Source organism: Biomphalaria glabrata, chromosome 18, assembly GCF_947242115.1.
Source record: "Biomphalaria glabrata chromosome 18, xgBioGlab47.1, whole genome shotgun sequence".
In the NCBI taxonomy this organism is placed as follows: domain Eukaryota; kingdom Metazoa; phylum Mollusca; class Gastropoda; family Planorbidae; genus Biomphalaria; species Biomphalaria glabrata.
This window is the reverse complement of record NC_074728.1, coordinates 20,844,421-20,868,143: the sequence shown is the minus strand read 5'-3', so window position 1 is coordinate 20,868,143 and position 23,723 is coordinate 20,844,421. Positions and strand designations below refer to the sequence as shown.

General features: G+C 38.9%; 1 protein-coding gene across 1 annotated transcript in view; it reads right to left on the bottom strand.

Moving 5' to 3' along the window:
• Positions 1-3,008: 3,008 nt before the first annotated feature.
• LOC106065949 (uncharacterized) overlaps positions 3,009-23,723 on the bottom strand; it is a 32,326-nt gene continuing 11,611 nt past the window's right edge. Inside the window, exons 8-17 of the mRNA XM_056016587.1 lie at positions 21,659-21,723; positions 20,631-20,741; positions 18,073-18,257; positions 16,214-16,383; positions 13,710-13,811; positions 12,992-13,172; positions 10,930-11,020; positions 9,162-9,209; positions 6,971-7,169; positions 3,009-3,848 (exon numbers count right to left, since the gene is read on the bottom strand). Of these exons, the coding sequence (XP_055872562.1) occupies positions 3,545-3,848; positions 6,971-7,169; positions 9,162-9,209; positions 10,930-11,020; positions 12,992-13,172; positions 13,710-13,811; positions 16,214-16,383; positions 18,073-18,257; positions 20,631-20,741; positions 21,659-21,723 (1,456 nt within the window). The 3' untranslated portion in view covers positions 3,009-3,544. The remainder of the gene's footprint in view (positions 3,849-6,970; positions 7,170-9,161; positions 9,210-10,929; positions 11,021-12,991; positions 13,173-13,709; positions 13,812-16,213; positions 16,384-18,072; positions 18,258-20,630; positions 20,742-21,658; positions 21,724-23,723) is intronic.

The window sequence follows — 23,723 nt, the reverse complement described above, 5'->3', positions numbered from 1 at the left end:
CGCGTAAGACGTAATCATCTTCTTTTTTGGAAGTAACGTCTGTATTAGATAAGACAAAATAAAATAAGAATGGTGTTTGGTGATGGGTCCATAAAGTGGAGGGTACTATAAAACGTTTGGGGTTAACATTCTTATTTTAAAAGAAGGCCCAAAAAATTGTGTGAAACTTTGTTGGGGGGCGCGGTAAAAAATGCAACATAGAGTATATTAACTAGTTCTATATGAACTTAGCCACTGAATTAAAGTCTCGAGGTAATACGTGGAGCTAAATTTTTTTTTATTAGGCGAGAGGGCGGGGCAGGGTTGAGCGGATAAGTAAAAATGATTATAGAATTGAACGGTCCAAAAGAATGTCTGCAAAACCAAAAGCTAATTGAATGGAAAGAACCGCACAATTATTGTCACATGGATCAGTACTGCAAGAGGAATCTCCACTTTTCGATATCAAACAAAAGGAATTAACAACCACTAATTAATTTTAAAAATCGGATTATTTTTTTCATTGATTTATGAATTGTTATCGACAATTGTGCGAAGTTCAACTTAATTCAAGAATAGAGATAGAAATATAGTGTACTAGATTTGTACCAGGCAATACAATCACTTTTGTCTTTTCATGTCATACAATTGTACCTGTCTCCGAGAAAGTCTCTGGTGCGAGCTGACATGAGATAAAACAAAGCCATGCAGTAATCATTCTTCTAGTCTTTTAAGAGAGTCTTCGGAAAAAAATAAAAACAAAGAATCACACAATAAACATAAAAATATATTTATAAAATTAGATAAACAACTATATTTAAAACTATAAGTAAGCATTTTGCACATTTTATTGTAGCTACCACTGTCTAAAAAAAAATTAAAAGTTTCATTTTAAGTATGGGAAAGGTGTAGGCTACAGTTTCTTCAATTATTAGGGAATTAAAAAAACATGTAAAGTTCCTCTTTCAGACCTTGTAATCTATAGGCCAGATGGTGTTAGGATCATCTTTTTCTGCGGCCCACGGTTAATGAGAAGGGTGTCACGTGGCCAGCACAACGACCTAGGATGAACTCCTATTGAAAAATCAGAGCAGGAAGGACTAGTCCTCCCGTAGTGCTCTGGCAAGAAACTGGGCCGTTCGGCGTAATGCCTCGTAGCTACCATACAAGTCGAGTGACTGCACAGACAGGTCCCCCCTTAGCTCGTGGAGCTGGGAACACTCGTACAAGGCGTGCGACACTGTTTCGACGCTCTCTCCACAGTGACGGCATCGGGAGTCAAAGTTCGTGCGGAACCGGGCAAAGTATGCCCCAATTGGACAGTGTTCCGTTCTGCACTGCGCAACTATTGACTGCTCTGACCTCCTCAGTCGCCACCATGGATCGTCGCCAGACACCATGTGCTCTGTCGGATTCCTCCCAGGACTTTAACCACTTCTCATGAATGAGTGCTTGGATTTGTGCCGTTGCTTGTAAGTACGTGCTTGGTGCTTCGAGGTGTTTGGCTGCTAAAGCACTCTCCCTTGCGAGGGCGTCTGCCGTTTCATTGCCCCTCACGCCGCAATGTGAAGGCGCCCACTGCATGAAAACGACAGCTCCAATAGCTCGGCGGATGTTATCTGCGGCGCCGATTGCCTATTCTTTTACGGGCGACCCTCCCCCGCCGCCACCCATAGCTTGGAGACTGGAGCGAGAGTCAGTGACCAGTACCACCGTAGTGGCACTAGTCTCGCGTTGGAACATTCGGGCCCTAATGGCCTCGAACGCCCGAGTTATCCCTCAATTCACCTGGTGTCCACTGCTCTGAGGTTCTCTATGAAAGTGTGACCTGCATGTCATCGCATCTTTTAGTAAGCGTAATCGATTTTGTCGTAGAACATGTCCGCAAACCTCATGCGACACTCCGTTACAACCTTACTAAGTGGTCGACTCCCAGTTCTGCATAGAATTTCCTTGGATGAAACGCAATCTCTATAACTAACTCCTATAATCCGTCTCAGCCATCTATGTTGAGCCACATTTAGTCTTTTTTCAATTTCGGCAGATGTTATTCACTGCCTTTTATTAATGGAGCCCAGCGGCTGGTAGAAACTTGTAACCTCTCTTGGCTACGTTCTTGGAATTCGGTGACTGTAGTTTGCTTTAGATTTTATATCGAAAAAAGGAAGTTTTATCGTCAAAGCCATCTGTTGGGGGGGGGTCTTAAACTAAATATTTCTGAATTTTTTTTTTAAACAAACTAAAAAAAACAACTTATCTATGCTCATAGAATTTGGTGACTGTAGTTATTAGTTTGCTTTACAATAATATTGATGAGGGGGTTTTCAACCTCAAAAATATATGTAGGGGGATTTCAAACTCAAAACCATCTGGGGGGTGGGAGTATCGTAAACAAATTATTTGGATGGGGTATTAAACACAAGATCCCCCATGCTATTGGAATTTAAGGATTGTCGTTTTCATTATTTTTTTCTTTTATAGAAGGGGGTTTAAACCGCAAAAGCCCTGAAAGGGGATTTTAAAATCCAAACCGACCTCGGTGCGCTGGGGCAAGTTATTATTTAATAATAAAATTTCACCTAAATACAACAAAATTAAAGCAAAAATCAGTCACAAAGTTCCTTTTCCATTTCATCTTGTTGGAGGGGGGGGGGGGCGGTTGAAACCCCTCCTCTCCCGGCTACGCCCTTGGCTCAGTTTATTTTGTATATTGGTCAAGTCATCTGAACGTCCCAACATGTTAATGACAACGAGGAAGAAGAAGAAGAAAAAGAAGAATCTTCAACACCTGTCCTGTGACTTTCGTCGTACTGGTATTTCTTCTTCTTATATGATACAGACGTTACTTGAAAAAAAAGAAGATGATTACGTCCTACGCGTCATGCATTTAGTCATGCGTGTTAACCAATGACCTAAACTCCGCCAAGTCACTGGTACTTTGACAGTCAACATAACAAAATCCCTTGACGACACACAGGCTCACGATAACAAAACTGTGCTGAACAAACAAGTCATTGTAAGTTGTTAGACTTTATTTCTGATTTTTACGAAAATTTAAAAAAAATGAACAATAACTTAGGCTGTTTTGATAGCAATCAGTGAAATAGGAAATATATCCATATCTATATCCGTAGTGGGGAGCGTGGTCGAGAGGTTAAGTTCACTTGAACATGGCTTAGCTTGGCTACCTATGAGGTTCGACACCCGACTCGAGCAGAGTTGTGTTTACTGAGCGCCTAAAGGCAGCACGGAAAACCTTTTCATATATACCCCCATTCTTGTCCACATATAGCGCTCTGAGCATTCTATAAGCATGAAAGTAGCGCTATATAAAAGCTAAAATTTATTTATTTATTTACATACGCCAACAATTTTTTCTACTTTAAGAGAACAAACAAAAAAACTATGATTCTACGATAGTTTATGTTTTTGTTTTTTTGTAAAATTATCCGCATCAGAAATTTTTAATTGGAGGGGATAAATAATTTAAGCAATCACTAATACTAAATCGTGTTTAAGTGTTCGAAAGATAGATCAGAGATTAGTTTAGTCGTATTGTCTTTGCTCAACGCTCGCTGTGTTGGCTGATGATTTCGGAACTTTTGTTCCCAGAAGCCGCGGAAGTCTCCAAGGATAAACCCACCGTCGTCAACACGGACTGGAGTTTGGCTTTGCCCTTGGTCTTGGCTTCTGGCCGCTTCGGCTGCATTTTCACGTAATGGATATAGTGGTCCTTTTCATCCACGCTGGTACCAGAGCGCTTCCGTCTGGCCATGATGAAAGTCTCATCCAAGAGAACAACCTCCGGGATCATGTACTCGACGTCCTTTCGGGGTAAACGAGTCATGGGCGTCACACTTGGTGGTTTCCTGCGCCATGGAACAAAACGTCAAGTTGAATACATTGTTTCTATTTTCTAGTTATTTTTATTTTCTGGTTTCTATTTTCTTGATGTTTCTATTTTTTAGCTATTTCTATTTTTTAGCTTTTTCTACTTTCTTTTTTTTCTTTCTGTTTCTATTTTCTTGCTGTTCCTTTTCTCCTAGCTGTTTCTATTTATTAGCTGGTTTTTTTTATTCTAGCATTTTCTATTTTCTTGCTTTTTCTAGTTATTCCTATTTTCTAACTGTTTACATGTTCTAACAAAAGTTAAACAGACCGCCATCTGACAACGGCTTTGTCAGCATAATTTGCGGGAAAATATGTAGGTCGCAACTGAGTTTGTGTAGTCATGTAAAACACTGCACTCATCCTCAATCCTAGAAATAGAAGGCATTGCCATTGTGTCACAGTCTTAGTTGACATTGCATGATCTAAAGTTCACGTCATGTTAAGAGTTTAAAAGACACGTGGAAATCCTGATGTAGAAAACAGGAAGTAGAATGAAAAGTTAGACTTACAGGTCAGTCAGTCAAGTCAAGCAGACAAGTGAAGTCAAGTTAGAAGTCAAGTGTTATTCTTTGGACCTAGTGGTCAAGTATATTTTGGTCCGGGATGGACAGTAGCGACTTAGAGAAGTCTGTAGTAATTTCAGTTAGAAAGTAACTTGTGGGCAGTTGTTGCCAGTGGTCTTTTGAGACATGTATTAGTTGATCTATATTTCTACACAGTGTTACCCGCTGAAATGCGGACGTGATTTGTAACTAACATATATTGGATACTTTTGATACCGCTGTTATGCGGATAGGATTGTTTATTATTTCTTGACTTGTAGCACTAACAAGGAGTGCAGTGTATTATTATTATTGTAGTAAAATAAACTTCACTTTTGTCTGCTGAAACGGACTTAGGTCAGTTTATAGTATTTGTCCTGTCACGTGTCAAGAGCACCTCAGGAAGCAAGAGCTCAGTATTACACGACTTTCGCATTCTGCAACCTTACACCATTCAACCTGTCATTCACACATTGTTATTATATGTTTTAACAGCTTCAGTTTTCAAACTGTTTCATTTTTCTAGCTTTTTCTAAAAATTTTAGATTTTCTTTAGTTTGGTCTATTTTGCTATTTCACCTGTTTCCTTCCATTTTTAAATATACAAACATTTCCTGTCTCTATTTTTATTTTTTTATTTCTGTATTCTATCTCTTATCAGACATTGATTGATGTTTTTTTTCATTTTTTTGCTTTTTATATTATCCATCAGTTTATATTTCATAGCTGCTCGTAGTATCAATATGCTTTTATTTCTAGCTGATACCAAATATAGTAATTCTCAACCTATTACCTTTAACGCCTCCAGCCACCCCCACAAGTTCTCACATTCCCTCCCTCTTAATAAGTTTGTGTTACATCTCAGCATAGGTGTCTTATAGATTACAGACGTTACTTTCCAAAAGTAAGATAACTACTTTCTATGCGTGAGGCTAAGTACGCTTGGCTAGGCTTGACTTAGCTACCCACCTATGATGGGGGCTCGAGGCTCGACACCCGACTCGAGCAGATTTGTGTTTACTGAGCGCCTGTTAAGCGATCATCTGCAAATTGTCTGACTTTCGTTTCTGAACTAAAGTAATACGGAAGTTCATTTACGTAAATTAGTGGGCTTAACACTGTTCCTGAATGTGCACCTGAATTTAATGTTATTGGTGTTGATTTAGAGCTATTTACTATTACAGTTTGCTCTCTCCCTATCAGAAAATCCTGAATCCATTGGTTTAATGAATCAGTAATGCCAAAATATTAAAAATTTTGAAGCAAGTTATGGTGGAGAATGGGATTTTTAATTTCTGGATCTTTGGGCGCCTCTGAGTCTAACCAGCTCTAATGGGTACCTGACATTAGTTGGGGAAAAGTAAACGCGGTTGGTCGTTGTGCTGGCCACATGACACACTCGTTAATCGTAGTCTACAGTAACAGATGACATTTACATCATCTGAACTATAGATCACAAGGGCTGAAAGGGGAAATTTACTTTGGTGGTGAACTTTGTCAATGTCTTATGAAAGTCTAATAAAATGGTCAAGGCTGCGAGTCCCATGGCTTCCTCATTCCACTTACCCAATAAACATTGAGGTCAAGGCTGCGAGTCCCATGGCTTCCTCATTCCACTTACCCAATAAACATGGAGGTCAAGGCTGCGAGTCCCATGGCTTCCTCATTCCACTTACCCAATAAACATGGAGGTCAAGGCTGCGAGTCCTATGGCTTCCTCATTTCACTTACCCAATAAACATGGAGGTCAAGGCTGCGAGTCCCATGGCTTCCTCATTTCACTTACCCAATAAACATGGAGGTCAAGGCTGCGAGTCCCATGGCTTCATCATTTTACTCACCCAATAAACATGGAGGTCAAGGCTGTGAATCCTATGGCTTCCTCATTTCACTTACCCAATAAACATAGAGGTCAAGGCTGCGAGTCCCATGGCTTCCTCATTTCACTTACCCAATTAACATGGAGGTCAAGGCTGCGAGTCCCATGGCTTCATCATTTTACTCACCCAATAAACATGGAGGTCAAGGCTGTGAATCCTATGGCTTCCTCATTTCACTTACCCAATAAACATGGAGGTCAAGGCTGCGAGTCCCATGGCTTCCTCATTTCACTTACCCAATAAACATGGAGGTCAAGGCTGCGAGTCCCATGGCTTCATCATTTCACTCACCCAATAAACATGGAGGTCAAGGCTGTGAATCCTATGGCTTCCTCATTTCACTTACCCAATTAACATGAAGGTCAAGTTTGCGGAGTCCAATGGCTTCCTCATTTCACTTACCCAATAAACATAGAGGTCAAGGCTGCGAGTCCCATGGCTTCCTCATTTCACTTACCCAATAAACATGGAGGTCAAGGCTGCGAGTCCCATGGCTTCCTCATTTCACTTACCCAATTAACATGAAGGTCAAGTTTGCGGAGTCCAATGGCTTCCTCATTTCACTTACCCAATAAACATGGAGGTCAAGGCTGCGAGTCCCATGGCTTCCTCATTTCACTTACCCAATAAACATGGAGGTCAAGGCTGCGAGTCCCATGGCTTCCTCATTTCACTTACCCAATAAACATGGAGGTCAAGGCTGCGAGTCCCATGGCGATGAACATGATCAGCATCACCACGTACCAAAACGAAGGCGTGCCCGCTCTGACAGCCGGCACCTCCTCTGGTTTCGGGGAGGTCTTCCCCGCAGCGAGAGTCCCTTTGTTGCGGTTCATTGTGACTGTCTGATTCGCCACGGGAGAAAATCGAATGTGACCTTTAATCATAGACGACAATAACTGTAATACAGGCACCTTTAGTTAAAACCACTACATTTCGAGAACCTTCACATAGAATACTAAATAGTAAAGTAGAGAATACTAAATAGTTAAGTAGAGAATACTAAATAGTAAAGTAGAGAATACTAAATAGTTAAGTAGAGAATACTAAATAGTAAAGTAGAGAATACTAAATAGTTAAGTAGAGAATACTAAATAGTAAAGTAGAGAATACTAAATAGTTAAGTAGAGAATACTAAATAGTAAAGTAGAGAATACTAAATAGTAAAATAGCAGTAGGCCTAATACATAAAACACTGAACCGTAATCTACAAATACAAAAAAAAAACAAAAAAAAACTTAAAATAAAATACTCAGAAAGACACAAAGATAAAGACACATTCTTTGTTCCTTAAGCTATGACACATTTCTACAAATGCTCATGCTTTCCCAGTGCTATAAGAGCAGGGAATCGGGTAGCTTGAGTCAGCCAGGAAAATCATGGACTAGGTAGAATTTAAGTCATTGATTAGCATGTCTGACTAGATTGACCTAGGGACACGCATAGGGCGAAACTATCTTCTTCTTTGAAGTAGCTTATGTAACTTTTAAGGTAATAAGCTCGTTTTAGAAAAATATATTCTTATTTGTAAAATGTTTTTAAAATGTTTTACATGTTTCGGATGTTCCTTCAGAGTTGAAGATAGTTTACTTCCTAGTCCAAACCTCCCGCAGGACGACGGGGGATGGGAGCGGGCAGGGTTTGAACCCGAGACCATCAATAAATCTGAACGACAGTCCAGCGCGCAAATAGCACGACCAGGCAGCCATCCACGACCTGGCAGCCATCCGTATTTACGCAACTCCACAAGTCTCTAGAATTTGAAAAATATTTTCTGTTTTATAGTCATAAATAATTGCTATTATAAATAATTGATGTATATCATTTCGGCTCCTCAAGCTTGTTATTTCCAGCTGTGGTATTAAATTCAATCAACCAATATAACCCTAGCCCTAACCAATAACATTGTTTCCTAAACTAAGTTCCGCGGAACCCTTGTGTTCCCTGAGGTGTTTCACGAACTACTGGAATAATTAGCTAGTGGGCCACCACGTGAATCAATCTCCCTTAAAAAGAAATTAAGCAAAGTGTGCCGATAAATACTCGCAATGTGTTCCGTTAAGGAAAATGTTTTAGGAAACATGTAACAGGTCAGTACGACTTAACCACTCGGCCTGTGGAGCACCCCCCCCCCCTCATTTCCACAGGTCTGTAAGACGTAGCAACGAGCTGTTGGCCTAAACTGCCTACTGGATGTGACGTTGCAGGTCAGTGTTCAGGCCTTCTTTAACGAAAGGTCTCGGTTAGACAACACAACAACACGCTTAATCGTTGTCCTAAATCAGTGATGCCCAAAATACGGCCCGCGGGCCAGATCCGGCCCGCGACGTGCGTCCATCCGTCCCGCCGAAACGTCGGCACAAAAGATAGAAAATTCCCCTTCCCCCCCCCCTAAAAAATGTTCATAATGTATCCTTACCTACGTTAGGGCCCTCACTTTTTTGTAATGGATTACTACCAAGGCATTTAACATTTGTGCTTTCATGAAATAGGACAATAGAATCTATTTGAAAAAGTGAACGGATCTTTACTTTATTGTAGAACATGATACCATTGCTAGCCAACATGTTTGTTTTTATAAAGAAAGTCTGAGGCTGTTTTAAAAAACAAGAATAACAAAATATAAACAGAACTTTCGCCTTTTTTTTTGAAGTGTAAAGAGAAAACTCAGATATCCGAATAACTCAATGTAAGTTCTAGATCCTCGGTTTGAAATAAAAACAGTTTCAGGTCAATTTCATTACGTTTTTTTGTATCTTTTCCAGCATGTGGCCCGCGACACTAGTGTTGGAAATTAAAATGGCCCGCAGATAGAGTTAGGTTGGGCAACACTGTGACCTATATGATGAGCATGATGTACAAGACTCACTCCTGACAAAGAAGGTATCCTCGTCCACAAGTCCATCGCCGTCATCGTCTGTGGATGTTACAGGCACGTCAAATACATTTCTATCACGTTTTTTTATATATAAATTTTGTAGCTATCACGTTTTTTTTTATATATAAATATTATAGGTAAGTGGACTGTTAAAACAAAAGAAAATATATTTTTTAAATCGTTTTTAAAAAAAAAAGCGTATCGAAGGGAAATAACTCCAAAACTTACAACTATACCTCTCAATAATGTAGAAGTTAATTCCATTATTGATTCCTGTTTTGTTAGGTACAATAAATACATGTTTTTAGTTTAAATGTGTGTGGGAGAATCAACGTGTTTAATTATCTAACAAAACGAAACCCTACATGTTAAGCCGTGTCTCTGAATACTAAATGATTAGTTTCCCTTGTTGGTATCAAACAAAAATAATAAATTACCAGTAATTAATTGACTTGTGGATTTTTTATTTTCATGTTTAAATTTGTTCCGAGAAAGTGTCTGTGAGAGAAATAACGTATTCAAATATGTAAGGGGAAGAAACCCTACACATTTAGCCGTGTCTGTAAATTAATTAATTTCCCTTGTTGGTGCCAAACAAAATGTTTTCAAGTAATTAGTTGACAAATTGATTTTTTAAATTAATTCATGTTTTGACTATGCCAATTAATAATCGTGCAAAGATTTAACTGGATCCGAGAATGGGTGTGGGAGTTATACGTGTAAAAACTTTATACCAGATAGACAGACAGAGGGAGTTGGTAAAAGCTTTGTAAAAAGTATTTAATGTCACTGAAACTTCATCTTTGTAATCAGAATCTCTTATATTTTACGCGCAAATAAGCGTGAAGTCTACGTAAATCAGACTTAGAAAGCCGATCACAATCTGGTCATAACGTGGAGCTAGTTAAGTGGGTTTGCATTATGGATTCTCTTGATTAAGCAGATCAATGGGAAGGATGTGTGGCCAAGAGGTTAAACACCATCAGACATTGCTTGGCTACTTATCAAGGAAGCTCGAAATTCGACACTCGACTTGAGCAGAGCTGTGTTTACTGAGCGCATAAAGGCAGCGCGGAAAATCTTCTCCCAGATACGCTTCCCCGTCCCCAACTGGTCCAAAAATGAGACTGAACCATAGCGCTCTGAGTATGTGCTCTATGCACGTGATTTGCGATATATAAAAGCTGTTAAAAAAACAACAACAACAAACTTAGGGGTCAGTGGTAGTACAGATGGCAGCTAAAGACCTGTGAAACAAACAGCTTGAGAATGTTCACGAGGGTAGCGTAACAGCCAAAAGAAAAGTCCCTTGCCTAAAACAGGTTTAGTCCATGAACTGTTCATTTTTAAAGATGGATTAAGATAAATTACAATGAGAAGAGAAGACATTCAAACCTATGAAACATTGACAATCAGTTTTGTACATAAACAATTATGTAGTTAATAAAAAATAGTTCAATAATAAGGACTTACATATCGCAACGCCTTTTGGCGCATTGGGCGGTAAGCAGTCTTCATAGAAATCAGCAATGACTGCTAACTTTCCCCTACTGGCATGAGGTTTGAGGGACTTGTCATCCGACAGAACCAATCGCGAAACCCAAGCGTAGAAATAACATGAAAGCCGATGTTGGGGGGAAAACGCAACCAGGGGTATCCTCCTGTAGCTTAACGCCGCGTCTTCAGAAGACTAAAAACGCAACGTATATTTTTGGCATAGACTGATAAAAAAACTAATAATATTCATCCTCATCTTTACCAATTTTATTTGGCACTTCTTCATCCTTCGTGCCATCGCAGTCATTATCAACACAGTCTCCATCTTGTGGGGCGGATGCCTTACAGTCCAGCTAGAGAAAGAGATGGTTCAGTCATAACCAACGTTTTAATGTTTGAAATTAATTAACGCCACTGAACAAGAATGTACATCTCTGGATCGGTTGATTATTTGTGATGAATGCCTCGTGGTCTTCTCTGACATTACATCTAATGCAGGGGTTCTCAACCTGTGGGTTTCGACCTCTTTGGGGGTCGAATGATCATTTCGAGGGGTCGCCTAAGACAATCAGAAATTTTGTTTTTTGACTTTTTTTCTATGAAAGTTTTTTTTTTTTTTGTCATACGATTTCTAAAGTGTTGTAACACGCATATTTGTACCATGGAGGGTATACATTAAAAAAAACAACTTTTTTTTTCAAGCACAATATGTTTTTACACTAAATACAATCATATAAAGCGTTTGCTATGTAATTACAACATAGATGACGGATATATACATTTAAAATATGATTATGATATTATTACACAAGCAAAATCACAATTAGGGTCTACCTAGGTCTATTAACGAAACAAATTTTACGGGTTTACGATTTTATAATCGTTTTAGGGGGTCGCCGACCTTAAAAGGCTGAGAATCGCGTATTTAGGGGGTCGCCGACCTAAAAAGGTTGCGAACCGCTGATCTAATAGATCATCTTCCAATTGTTTGATTAGTTAAAATAAAATACTTTAATTCTTCAAGCAGAAATCACGAAAAAGATTCAACACACACTATTAAAACACAGTGGCCTAGCTAGTGATTTGAGGCCCGGGGGAAAGGGCTTGATCTCTTTAGGGGGCCCCTGCATTTTGACATTCGACATCATGACATGAGATAAAGGCCTAATATTTAATTTAAAAACCAATTTCGGACACTCGTTTAGCCCCTCCCCCTTCCCGTTTACATGGCTCTATTTGGCAACCTTGACTTAAGAGACACTTGAACTCTTACTGTAAAACATTAAGGTCTGGTCAGCATCCAATTGTTTGGATCAGACTTGTAATTAAGTTTGTAATACATCGATTTGTAATCGATAAGAAATATTTTTACTAATTGTTTTTTTTTTTCGCGATATTTCATGCTTTTAGCTTTCTCAATAAAAAAAGGGGGGGGGAGGAGAAAGAATAGGAAATCTAGGTTAAGTTTAAGGTAATTGTCTTAGGGACGACCTAAATTCGAACTCATGACACAAGCCCCCTCAAGCCGATTTTCTGACCACTCTGAAATTGAGGTGATTATGAAAAGAGATAATTGCATAGTTATCAATTATTTATTTCAAACTTACCTTAAAGAGGCTACCAAATAATGGGAATAATTCAGCTTATACAACCACTTCAGTCAAGTACAATTTCTTTCCTTTGTTTGAGGTACCAAACAAATACCAATAGTAAATTAACTAATTAGTTTATTCTTTTTATTGATTCTTGTGTTGTGCGGTGAAACACATAGGTGTGCACAATTTCAGCTTGATCCAAGATTGCGTGTTGGAGAAATAGCGTGTACCAACTTTTTACCAGACAGACAAGCAGACAGATTAAGTTGATACAAGGTTTGTAGTTTAAAAAAAAAAGAATTCGCACAGTCCTGCACCAGTGGGAAGCGAGGTCGAGAGGCTAAGTACGCTTGAACTTGGGTTGGCCACCTATTAAGGGGGCTCGAGGTTTGATACCCGACTCAAGCAGAGTTGTATTTACTGAGCGCCTAAAGGCAGCAGGGAAAACCTTCTCCCAGATACCCCCTCCACCACTGGTTTACAAACGAGATTGGACCAAAGCGCTCTGAGCATGCTAAAAGTATAAAAGTAGCGCTATAGAAACGCTATAATTTATTTATTTATAATGTATTTATTTCATATGTATTTATCAACAGAGAAGTAGACCAAGAAAAATAGACCAAGAAAAATAGACCAAGAAAAATAGACCAAGGTGTGCAACTAAAGGTTAAAAACGAAACACCCGCCCAGAACGAAGTTTGAAAGAGATCGCACTTCACAGCCCCTCACCGTCTTGTCCGTGTCGTACAGGAACCCTGCGGCGTGGAAGTAAGAGCCCAGGCTGCTGACCCCATAGTAGTAGCAGCCGAAATTGGCGCTGGACGTGATGGACGTCTCGTTGACCTCCTCCAGCTTCGTGTAGAAGGTGGCCGCCTCTTTTCTTCCAATCACTTTACTTGTGCCTAAGATCCTAAGAAATGTAATGTGTATACAACTCAGCCACTAACATATATATATGTATACAAAACTAATACCAACTCACTCTGTCTGTCTGTCTGTCTGGTAAAATTTGTGTACACGTTATTTCTCCTACGCCCCTTCTCAGGTTAAATTGAGACTTAGCACGTCGACAAGACATGAATTAATACAAAACATCAATCCATTAGTGAATTAATAGTAATTAATATTATTTTGTTTGATACCAGCAAGGCAGATTAGTCCTTCATTATTGGACAAGTGTGACTAAATAAGTAGGGTTTAGTCCCCTTTAATACCGGGAAATTGTCAATGCTATTCCTCCCGCATGCATTTTATTGTCCGATTATGTTGATACTTTACACAAATATGTATTATAACTAACAAAACCTAAATGAATAAAACAAATATTACCAATTGGTTTTAGCCTCTCAGATACACATCCCAAAGCCGTTTCAACAGTTTCAATGTGTCATTCCTAAAAAAAGTGTGTATATTTTTTAAAATTTCTTTGTTTACATTTCATACGTACTTCAGTTGGCCGGGCATGCCGTACCAAGTTAGATTGTAAAAATCTTTCTCTTGTAACATGACGATGACGACAAAGTGATATATGCCAGTGTCCCAGTTGAATCTGTAGGTTAGAAATAGATTTTATGATTTAATGTCGACAGTAACTGGATGTCACGGGAATGTTTCTTTTGAATGTTTAAATTTGAAAGTTGATTTGAGACTACTATATGATTGTGTTGATAAGACAATGATTAATTGAGTACTTGACTTATTGAAGATTGATATCTTTGATATTTATCCAAACACTCAAACACGGAACACGCCTAAGCCGGAGATTCAAATATCTCTTTTAATTCTAATAATGAAGAGGTCCTGTAATTCAAAATACAATTGCTTTAATTCAGGAACTAGAAATCACTCACAGTATACACATATACAGAAATGAAATGGTACTACAAGTTCAATATCTTCTTCTGAGCTCGTTATAAACTAGATTTCAACAAACATATCAATTCCATAACTCTACAGTCTACACTATGCGACTTTTCTCTACAAGTGTTAATCTACAGCCTTCTCCTATAAAGTCCCGTCTACAACTAACTAGCTCAGCTCAAACAGTCCCTTTTCCCAAGACAATCCACTCCCAATCACAACATGATGGCTGCCTGGTCGTGCGGTTTGCGCGCTGAACTGTCGTTCAGATTTATTGATGGTCCCGGGTTCAAACCCTGCCCGCTCCCATCCCCCGTCGTCCTGCGGGAGGTTTGGACTAGGAAGTAATTATCTTCAACTCTAAAGGAACATCCGAAACATGTAAAACATTTTACAAACATTTTTTTTACAAAACAAACAACATCAGATGACGTCATAACTCTTCCGTTTAGAAGCTTCTAGAATAAAGGCTGAGCCAGTTGCTAATGATACAGTCGGGTAAAGTTACAATTAGACGCAGCCATTCTGCTGAGTGAAACTAGATATACGCGGCGTTAGAGTGATATTGTAAAGATTTTCTATTATATTTTCTGCAAAAGGTGTGTGTGTTTTAATGACTTTCAGAGCAATACTAAATCTAATCTGCTATGTATAAAGAGTAATTTTAAATTACAAATTGTATGCGTAGGTCCAGACAAAATATTAAAACTTGTAAAGGGAACTAGTTTCTGTCGCTGATACTTTCAACATAAATGACTTGGTAACATGAGTGCTTTGCGAGCACATATGATCACTTACATAGCTCTGTTAACAAATATTATTTAAGCTGAATGCGCTATGACAAAACAAGACATAACACAAGTGCTAAAATGAGAAACCAATCTAAATTAAGTTTTCACCAGGTTTCATCAGTTAATTAACATTTTGGTAATTAATTATTTTATTAGGTATCAAACAAGGGAAAACAATTGCACTTGACAGATGTGGGGGTGTAAGTTGAGTTACTGCTACTACTACTATTGGCTTCCTTGAATCCTAGATTGACTATGATTCATCTCGAACACATTTTCACGTGGCTGTGGAGCCTTATTTCGGAGAGACACTCCCGTCCACATATACTGCAGGTCAAGGTGGCTTTGGCTTTAGTGGTAGAGGAGCTGGCCAAGTCGACTTAGTCCCCTTTATACTTATGTAGAGAAGGGTCGCTTAAAAGCTCAAACAAACAATAGATACTATAAAAATTTCTTTTTTCATAAGCATTTCGCCGGCAAAGTGGTCAATGTATTTGTTTGTGGAGGCTTTCCATGCGAGCTCGAATTTAGGTGGTACTTTTTTGTGTGTTAAAATGCATTTAAAAAGCGATCACGGTAACACTCACAATTACTCCCTTCTTTCTCTCCCTTGACTCTCCTTCCCATTTTGCCCAGGCAAGTAAAAGTATCATAGCGTAATGAGAAAGTTTAAGCATGAAATTTCGCTAAACAAACACAATTGGCATTAAGTATTTCTAATCGCACATATTTATTATTGATAGTCTAGTTCTCTAACCAACTATATTACAAGGCTTACTTAATCCTGTGCACTCCTAGGAAAACATAGGACCGCAACCACACCTCTCCACCGATTTTCGGTTCTGAGCAGCTTTCTTCATCTGCTCCCATGTCATTCCAGTATCCTCAGCTTCACTGATGTCTGACCTCTTCCAGGTTTGCTTGGATCTGCCCACTGTCCTCTTTCCTTATGGGCTCCAATCAAGTGCCTGCCTTGCAACATTGGTAGCTGGTTTTTGTAGGGTGTGTCCTATCCAGCTTCATTTTCGTTTTGTGATGTCTTGGGCTATGGGCTATTGTCTGGTTCTCTCCCACAAATTGATAGTAGTTATCTTTTCTGGCCACCTAATTCCTAATATCCGGCGAAGGCATCTGTTATTACATGACTGATCCAAACTAATTGATACAATTACACTTAATATAAGCTTTTTCTTGTATATATAATTTTCTAAATAATTTTCTTGTTTGTATTCTTCTTTGCAAGGCAAAATGGGATATATGTCCCGGCGCTACATTTGCTTTATTGTTGAAGACTACTTACGATAAGGTGTACATGTTGTAAAACAGGTGAACGGGCAGCAGCATACCCATTGATTGACCGGAGCTCAAATGCGGCCCTTCTTTACACCGAGATGTAAAATACATGACGTGTATCGGCTTGTCACTGAGGATCAACCCGTTACGTATCGAGTTATTCATGTGCACATCTATCTGTGGATTAGAGCGTTCTGTTTATTGCTTTACTTCAGAGACGAAGAAGACAATGGCTGGTATCTATGAACTTTTCAGGCTCTCCTTTGGGACTGTGGTCTGTGAATTGTTATGTTTGTTTTGTGTTCTGGGCCTATGGTTAACGAGAGTTTCTAGAATTAAATTTTAATTTCGAAGTCGAAGTACGGTCGAAGACAATACATGAATCATTTCAAAATAATTTAAAAAAAAAAAAAAAACAATGAGCTCATCAATTACTGGTATTTAATTGTGTCATATATCAAAAAAGGGAAGATAAAAGCTGCAATATTGAGACATATGGCAGAAGTGGACGATCTTAAATTCAATATGACCTTCGTATTTTTAAGTATATTTTTTTTTTATTCTTTGCCCTCTCTCGATATGAACTTGTAGTCGCAAAATGATTTCGGCTCAGGGGACTTGGTCTATCCATTATTCGATATCTGACACTTATCGCGGAACGCGTCACCATACAAAAACAAAACAAGCAAAATATAAAAAATGAATTGAAAAAAAAAAAAACAACAAGGCCCATGTAAAGTAGAAGAGCTCCTCCTTAAAACTATATCTACCAATAATGTACAGGTTATTTCCCCTATTCACTATCAAACAAAAATAATTAATAACCAATAAAAAAAATGACTAATTGAGTATCTGTGTTCACTGATTCATGTTTTGTTAGGTGCAATAAATAACTGTTTAAAGTGTCGACTTGATCGTTTCCAGGTAGTGCACACCTGTCACGTGGCAACGAGCTATTGGCCTAAACTGCCCACAGGTTGTGACGATGCAGGTCAGTGTTCAGACCCTCTAAAACGATTGCCCTCGCGCTAACCTAATGAGACGCTTGGCTACAACCTCATTCAGCACCGAACGTAGTGAGCATGGAATGACACATATGTGGCGTGAATAGGCCTGCTGTTTATTAGGCGCTTCCACTGTGTCTAATACAGATACACCAAACGGAGGTCACACTCAACGAAATCCTATAACACCGGCGAAAGGCCAAACAATCAATATAACACAGTCGATGCTGATACTGAATGTCGAACAAGTTTAATAGCAATGAAAGGAACCATCAAATTTCAGCTAACACTCTTGTTTATCAAGGGCTTCCTATCTCTACAATGTCCAGGTAGTATATATATAGTTCGTCCATCGTGGTTCAATGATGACCACTTTGTCATCCAGTGGGCTGAGGGCTTTGCACTGGGGTTTTATGCCTCCTCATGTGGCTGGTGAGACCTATGTGAGACCGGAATGTTCGACAGCACACTGGGCAGGTTATTCCAGCTGGAGCTAGTGTCGTTTGCCTTGTTTTTCTTCTTTGGCGATTTTCTTCTGCCAGCGTTGTTCTCTTTTCCTCAGCAACCTGTGCGCCAGTTTTCACAGTGCGACACCATGATGCTCTGTCATGTGCCACTTTCTCCAAAGTGGCTGGGTCTATGCTGAACGCCTTCAGAGAAGTAGTCTGTTTACGTTGGCTGATAGTTCATTCTATTTCTAAGACCTATCCTTGTCTTTACTAGTCACGTCATTGTCTCTAAGTCAAAACTTTTATATTTCCGAAACAAATAATTCATCGTGACCTATTTATAGACTTGCTTGAGAGTCTCCCATCCCTCTGTACAATTCTATTGAGTCTAATTTCTAAGAATAATAAGTTACGTAGTGAATTTGGTGAGCCTGTGTCAGCTGATATCTTTGACGAGACGCCTCTGCGAACGTGACGTAGACATAGGTCTGATTCTGGGACGTGACCACCACGAGCCGCTCTTCCGACGGGGAGGCTTGCCAGGGAGCAAAAATTGTAAAAAACTCTTGCCCGTACATATATATGGGTAGTAACATATCTGAGGAAATAAAGTACATATATATGGGTAGTAACATATCTGAGGAAATAAAGTACATATATATGGGTAGTAACATATCTGAGGAAATAAAGTACATACATATATATATATATATAGGAAGTAACATGTGTGAAGAAATAAAATGCATACATATTTTAGGATATTTATAGGTCCTATATGTACATTGAAATATGTACCAGCATAAATATCTTCGACAAAATAAAATACATCTAAAACTCAAAGTTGGGCTCCGTCGAACAGGTAGTGCCAATGTTACTTCTTTGAGATTTGTCCCAAAAGTCATCTTTTGAATGGTTTCTGTCACAGGGAACTGTTTATTGTACAAGTTTACTGTACTATGAATGCTGTGGACTGGTTATTGTGCACTGGTCACTGTACAATGGTTATATTGCTCAGGTTACTGTACAATGGTTATATTGCTCAGGTTACTGTACAATGGTTATATTGCTTAGGTTACTGTACAATGGTTATATTGCTCAGGCTACTGTACAATGGTTATAATGCTCAGGTTACTGTACACTTGTTATTGTGCTCTTGTTATTGGGCACTGGTTATTATACACTTGTTATTGTACACGGGTTATTTTGCACTAGTTATTCTACACTGGATATTTGGCACTGCATGATAAACACAGATGAGTACTTGTAAAGTATCCAAATGGGAATGTAATCGCTAGTATTACCAGATGGCTGCCTGGTCGTGCGGTATTCGCCTTGGACTGTAGTTCGATCGTCACGATGGGCCCGGGTTCATACCCTGCCCGCTGCGATCCCCCGTCGTCCTGCGGTAGGATTGGACTAGGAAGAAGATTTATCTTCAACACTGAAGGAACATCCGAAACATGTAAAACATTTTACAAACAAACAACAACAGATGTCCTGCAAAAGGACATGTCTATCTTTTTGAGGACATGTCCTTTGTCCTGCAGGCTTTGGCATTAAAGATTAAAAATTTGTGGATTTTTTTTTTTTTTACAAACTGCAACTGCATAATATTCGACAATGAATTCAGTTCCTCTATGTCATCTGGTTTGCTTGATACAAATAAAGTCGATCTATTGACAGAGAAGCTGTAAGAAAAGGCGTGTGGGTATTGATGTATGACTAGTAGTTGAGCCAGCCTTGCAACTTAATATCATTTGTAGGACAGAGAAGTAAAGATTTTTACTACAGCCTTTATGAACAGTGAATCTCGAATCTCGGTGAAGACTGATATTTTGAACTTCGGGATTTTTAGGTCACCCTTGAGTCATGGGTGCCTGACTTAAGTTGGGTAAAGTAAAGGCAGTTGGTCGTTGTGCTGGCCACGTGATACCCTCTTTAACCGAGGGCCACCAAAACAGAGGACTTTTAGATCATCTGCCCAATAGATCGCAAGGTCTGAAAGGGGAACTTTACAATAAATATTATTATTATAGCTTTTATATAGCGCTACTTTCATGCTTATATAGCATGCTCAGAGCGCTTTTGGTCCAATCTCATTTGTGGACCAGTGGGGGGAAGGGAGTGTCTAGGAGTTGGTTTTCCGTGCTGCCTTTAGACGCTCAGTATATATATAGAAATCAAAACTTTTTGACAAATCTTGATAAAAAATTTGGCATAAATATTCTATAGATCATGAATGAGACTGTAGTGTATGTTTAATGTCCCACCCAAAACCGGAAAAAATAGAAAAAAAAATGTCTAAATAGATACAGGACGACTATTTTTAACCATTCCGGTAAACCCGTTTTTTTCAGTGTTGATTTGAATATGTCGGCTGAACTGTTCAACTCATTTCCACTGTATACTTTCCACTTTCACTTTCGTGGGAAAATTACATATAAAATAATAAGGGAACAATTGTCATGTCCAACATAAGATCTAAATCCAATACACTAGATCTTATCTTATCTTATATAATACAGACGTTACTTCAAAAAAGAAGATGATTACGTCCGTAGATCAGTAATACTCAAAACTAAGGCCCGCAGTCCGCGGGTCATATCCGAGTCCGAAGATTAATGAGGAGTGCAGTATTTCCCGCGGATACGCAGCCCCAGCGGTGACCTACATATTTTGCAACATCCAGGGCAAGCATAGCCATTGTCCGCCTGTGGTCGATTAAGATTTTCTTTTCGCTGTGTGCGTCTGTCCTCAGCAGCGGATTTTCTTTTGGTCTCAAATGTGGATACTGCGGCCATTGTAAGTGACCTCCAGCTGTCGCATCCTAAAGCCGCAGGCAACCAGATGCTTTCTTTAAGTCAGCTAAGGCAAGTTGGCGCCTAGGCTTATATATGTATAATATAATAATATATAATATAAGATAATATCATACTAAATTTATATATATATATATATATAACTGACTTACCAATAGAAATGTCCATTATATTTTCTTTCCTTGTACAACTTAATTCATCCTGATCAGAGACACAGTTTCCAGATAATGCACCTATGGGATTATCACCCTTGACAACACTGCCTTTGTGAGTTGTTGGTTTTTTTTATTTAAAAAAAAATTGAGTTTCTACATGAATTAATGTATACATATTAATATATATATATATTTCATCTTATCTCATTTCTGCCTGTGGTCCCTTCTGGGGCATAGGCCACCAATCAGCTTCTTCCAGACATCTAGGTTCTGGGCGAGTCTCTTCAACTGTCCTGGTAGATGACTCTGGCTTTCACCGACATGCGTCATAAGCCTTCCAGCTGGAGGTCCATCCTCTACCAGGTCCGTGACTTCTGTTAATTTGCTGTTTGGTGTTTCTGTAGCTAGTGGTTTTTCTACAGGGCAGGGTAGCTAGCCCTACGCCCAACCCAACTCCTTTCTCAGCCGGGCTTGGGACTATCCAAAGGCAGAGTTATATATATATATATATATATATATATATATATATATATATATATATATATATATATATATATATATTTAGTAATATATCATTGCGTCATATTTACAGAGACGTATATAGGATCTTAGCCTTAACCGTGGTGCTTGGGTGGAAACGGGCGTTAGAGATGAAGATTAAGTCGAAAGAGAATCAATAAAAAAGAACTTCTGTTGTGGTGCCTCAGTCCATTGCAATGGCAGGAATGAAAGAACTCTCCCTCAAACACGACACTATCCACACATAGTTTCTTAAGGGGACGTTTTTATGGCGTGCACCAACACAGCTGATGTGATACAGAGAATGGGAGAGGGGAAGAGAGAGAGAGAGGGAAAGAGAGTGAGAGTGAAAGAAAAATGCATAGAACAAAAGGCATACTTGCACACAATTTAGAAGAGGGAGAGAAAGAGAAAAGAGAGAAAAAGAGAAGAGAGAGAGAGAGAGAGAGAAAGAGAGACAGAGAGAGAGAATAAGAAAATAAAGAAGCAAAAGACGAAGACTTTACCTGTGTAAGACATTGTATTGTTGGAGGTCGTCTCTGTACATTCCATTAGTGCCAAGGTTTGATACCTGGATAAAACAAGTTTAAACCTTCACTAATGGCAACCCATGGAACTCTGTCAAAACTATAGGACAACTATTAGACAATTTGAATTCTAGCCAGCTTTCACCTTCAGCTACCATCTTTTGCTTGTCTTTCCACATAATTTACAAAAGTGTTTCTTGATTTCAAATGAAGACAAGAAAAAAACTACAATGTCAATGTCGAAAACCCTAAGTTTCAAAAAATTATTTCACGTGTATTGTACCACGTCTAAATGTCAATGAATGATTGCTAATAAAGCTTGTCTTCAGGTCAGGGAGACGCGGTGGCGGAGCGGTAAAGCGCTTGGCTTCCGAACCAGGGATCCCGGGTTCGAATCCTGGTGAAGACTGGGATTTTTAATTCGGGATATTTGGGCGCCTCTGAGTCCACCCAGCTCTAAATGGGTACATGACATTAGTTGGAGAAAAGTTTAGGCAGTTGGTCATCGTGCTAGCCCCATGACACCCTCTTAAACCGCAGGCCACAGAAACAGATCACTCTTACATCCTCTGCCCTATAGACCAAAATGTCTGAAAGGGGAGCTTTACTTTACTTTTTTGTCTTCAGGTCCGAAGATAAATGAGGGTTGCAGTACTTCAGGTGCGACCTACCTATTTTGTCTCACACATAACCGTTGTCCGCAGGTGGTCGATTTTAGTTCTCTTTTTTCCCCGTTTGCGTTTGTCCTCGGCGGATTTTCGTTTGGTCTCCAATGTGTACCCCACGGATTTTGTCTGAAATCTCAAGCTGTCTTGTTCGGGAGATGCCTGATGCCAGGTGCTCTCCTCTATGTCAGTAATTGCAAGTTGGCGCCTATGCTGGTCTTTAAAGCTTTTTTAGGACGGCTCTTTCTTTTTACGCCAACAACCTTTCAGCTTACCAGAAAAGATTGCATTTGAATCACGGTTGTCTCCCATACGGAATACCTGCCCTGCCCAGTGTAGCTGTTGCAGTTTGTCCATACGAGCGTTCGCAAGAACATCGCTATTTATAGTGCGATGCAACAAGAAGAATACTTTTCCAAATTACAGGAAAACGTTTGTAGATTTTCTAACTTGTTAAAAAAGTTCAAGCTTGGCAATCTTTCTATTGGAAATGTAGACACATTTTGACTTTCAACATAAACTAAGCAATAAGGAGTCTGAATTAAACACTCACTTTTGCCACCTATCTAAAGGCTACCAACCAAAGAACTTAGAAAATTTGATTCTACAGTTGCATGGCTAAAAAATCTTTAAAACACAAAAAACGTATCTAAAGGGGAAGAACTCCGTCCTTAAAACTATATCTACTTTTAATGTACAAGTTATTGCTCTTATTGATTAATGTTTTGTTAGGTACAATAAATATTTGTTTAAGGTGTCAAATTGATTGGAGAATGCGTGGGATAGAAATAGCGTCAACAATTAGTTAAGTGGACTAAACCCAACAATTTTAGCCACATGTGGTGAATACTGAAGTATTAGTTTCCCTTGTTGCTATTAAACAAAATAATGAATTATCAGTTTATAATTCTCTAATTGGTTAGTTCTTTTTTCAATGACTCATGTCATATTTATGTTAATGAAGAATTGTTCAAATTTTTAACTTGATACGATAATGGGTGCTGGGAAAATGACGTGTTCAATTATCTAAGGAGACCAAACCCTGCATATTTAGCCGTATCTGTGAATATGAAGGAATAGTTTTCTTTACTGGTATCAAACAAAATAATTCATTATCTGTAATTAATTGTCTTATTGATTATTATTTTCTATTGATTCATGCATTGTCGTCGACAATAAATAATTGTGCAAAGTTTTAACTTGATCTGAAAATGGTTGTGGGAGAAATAACTTACTCAAACTTTGTATCAAACTGACAGAAAGAGTGAGTTAATATAAGATTTGAAAACACGTGGTTCTCTTAGGGCTTTGACTACACTTCGTTTCATCGGCACCTTTAACACTTTTTATCCTCTCATCTGCGTCGTTGGACTAGGAAG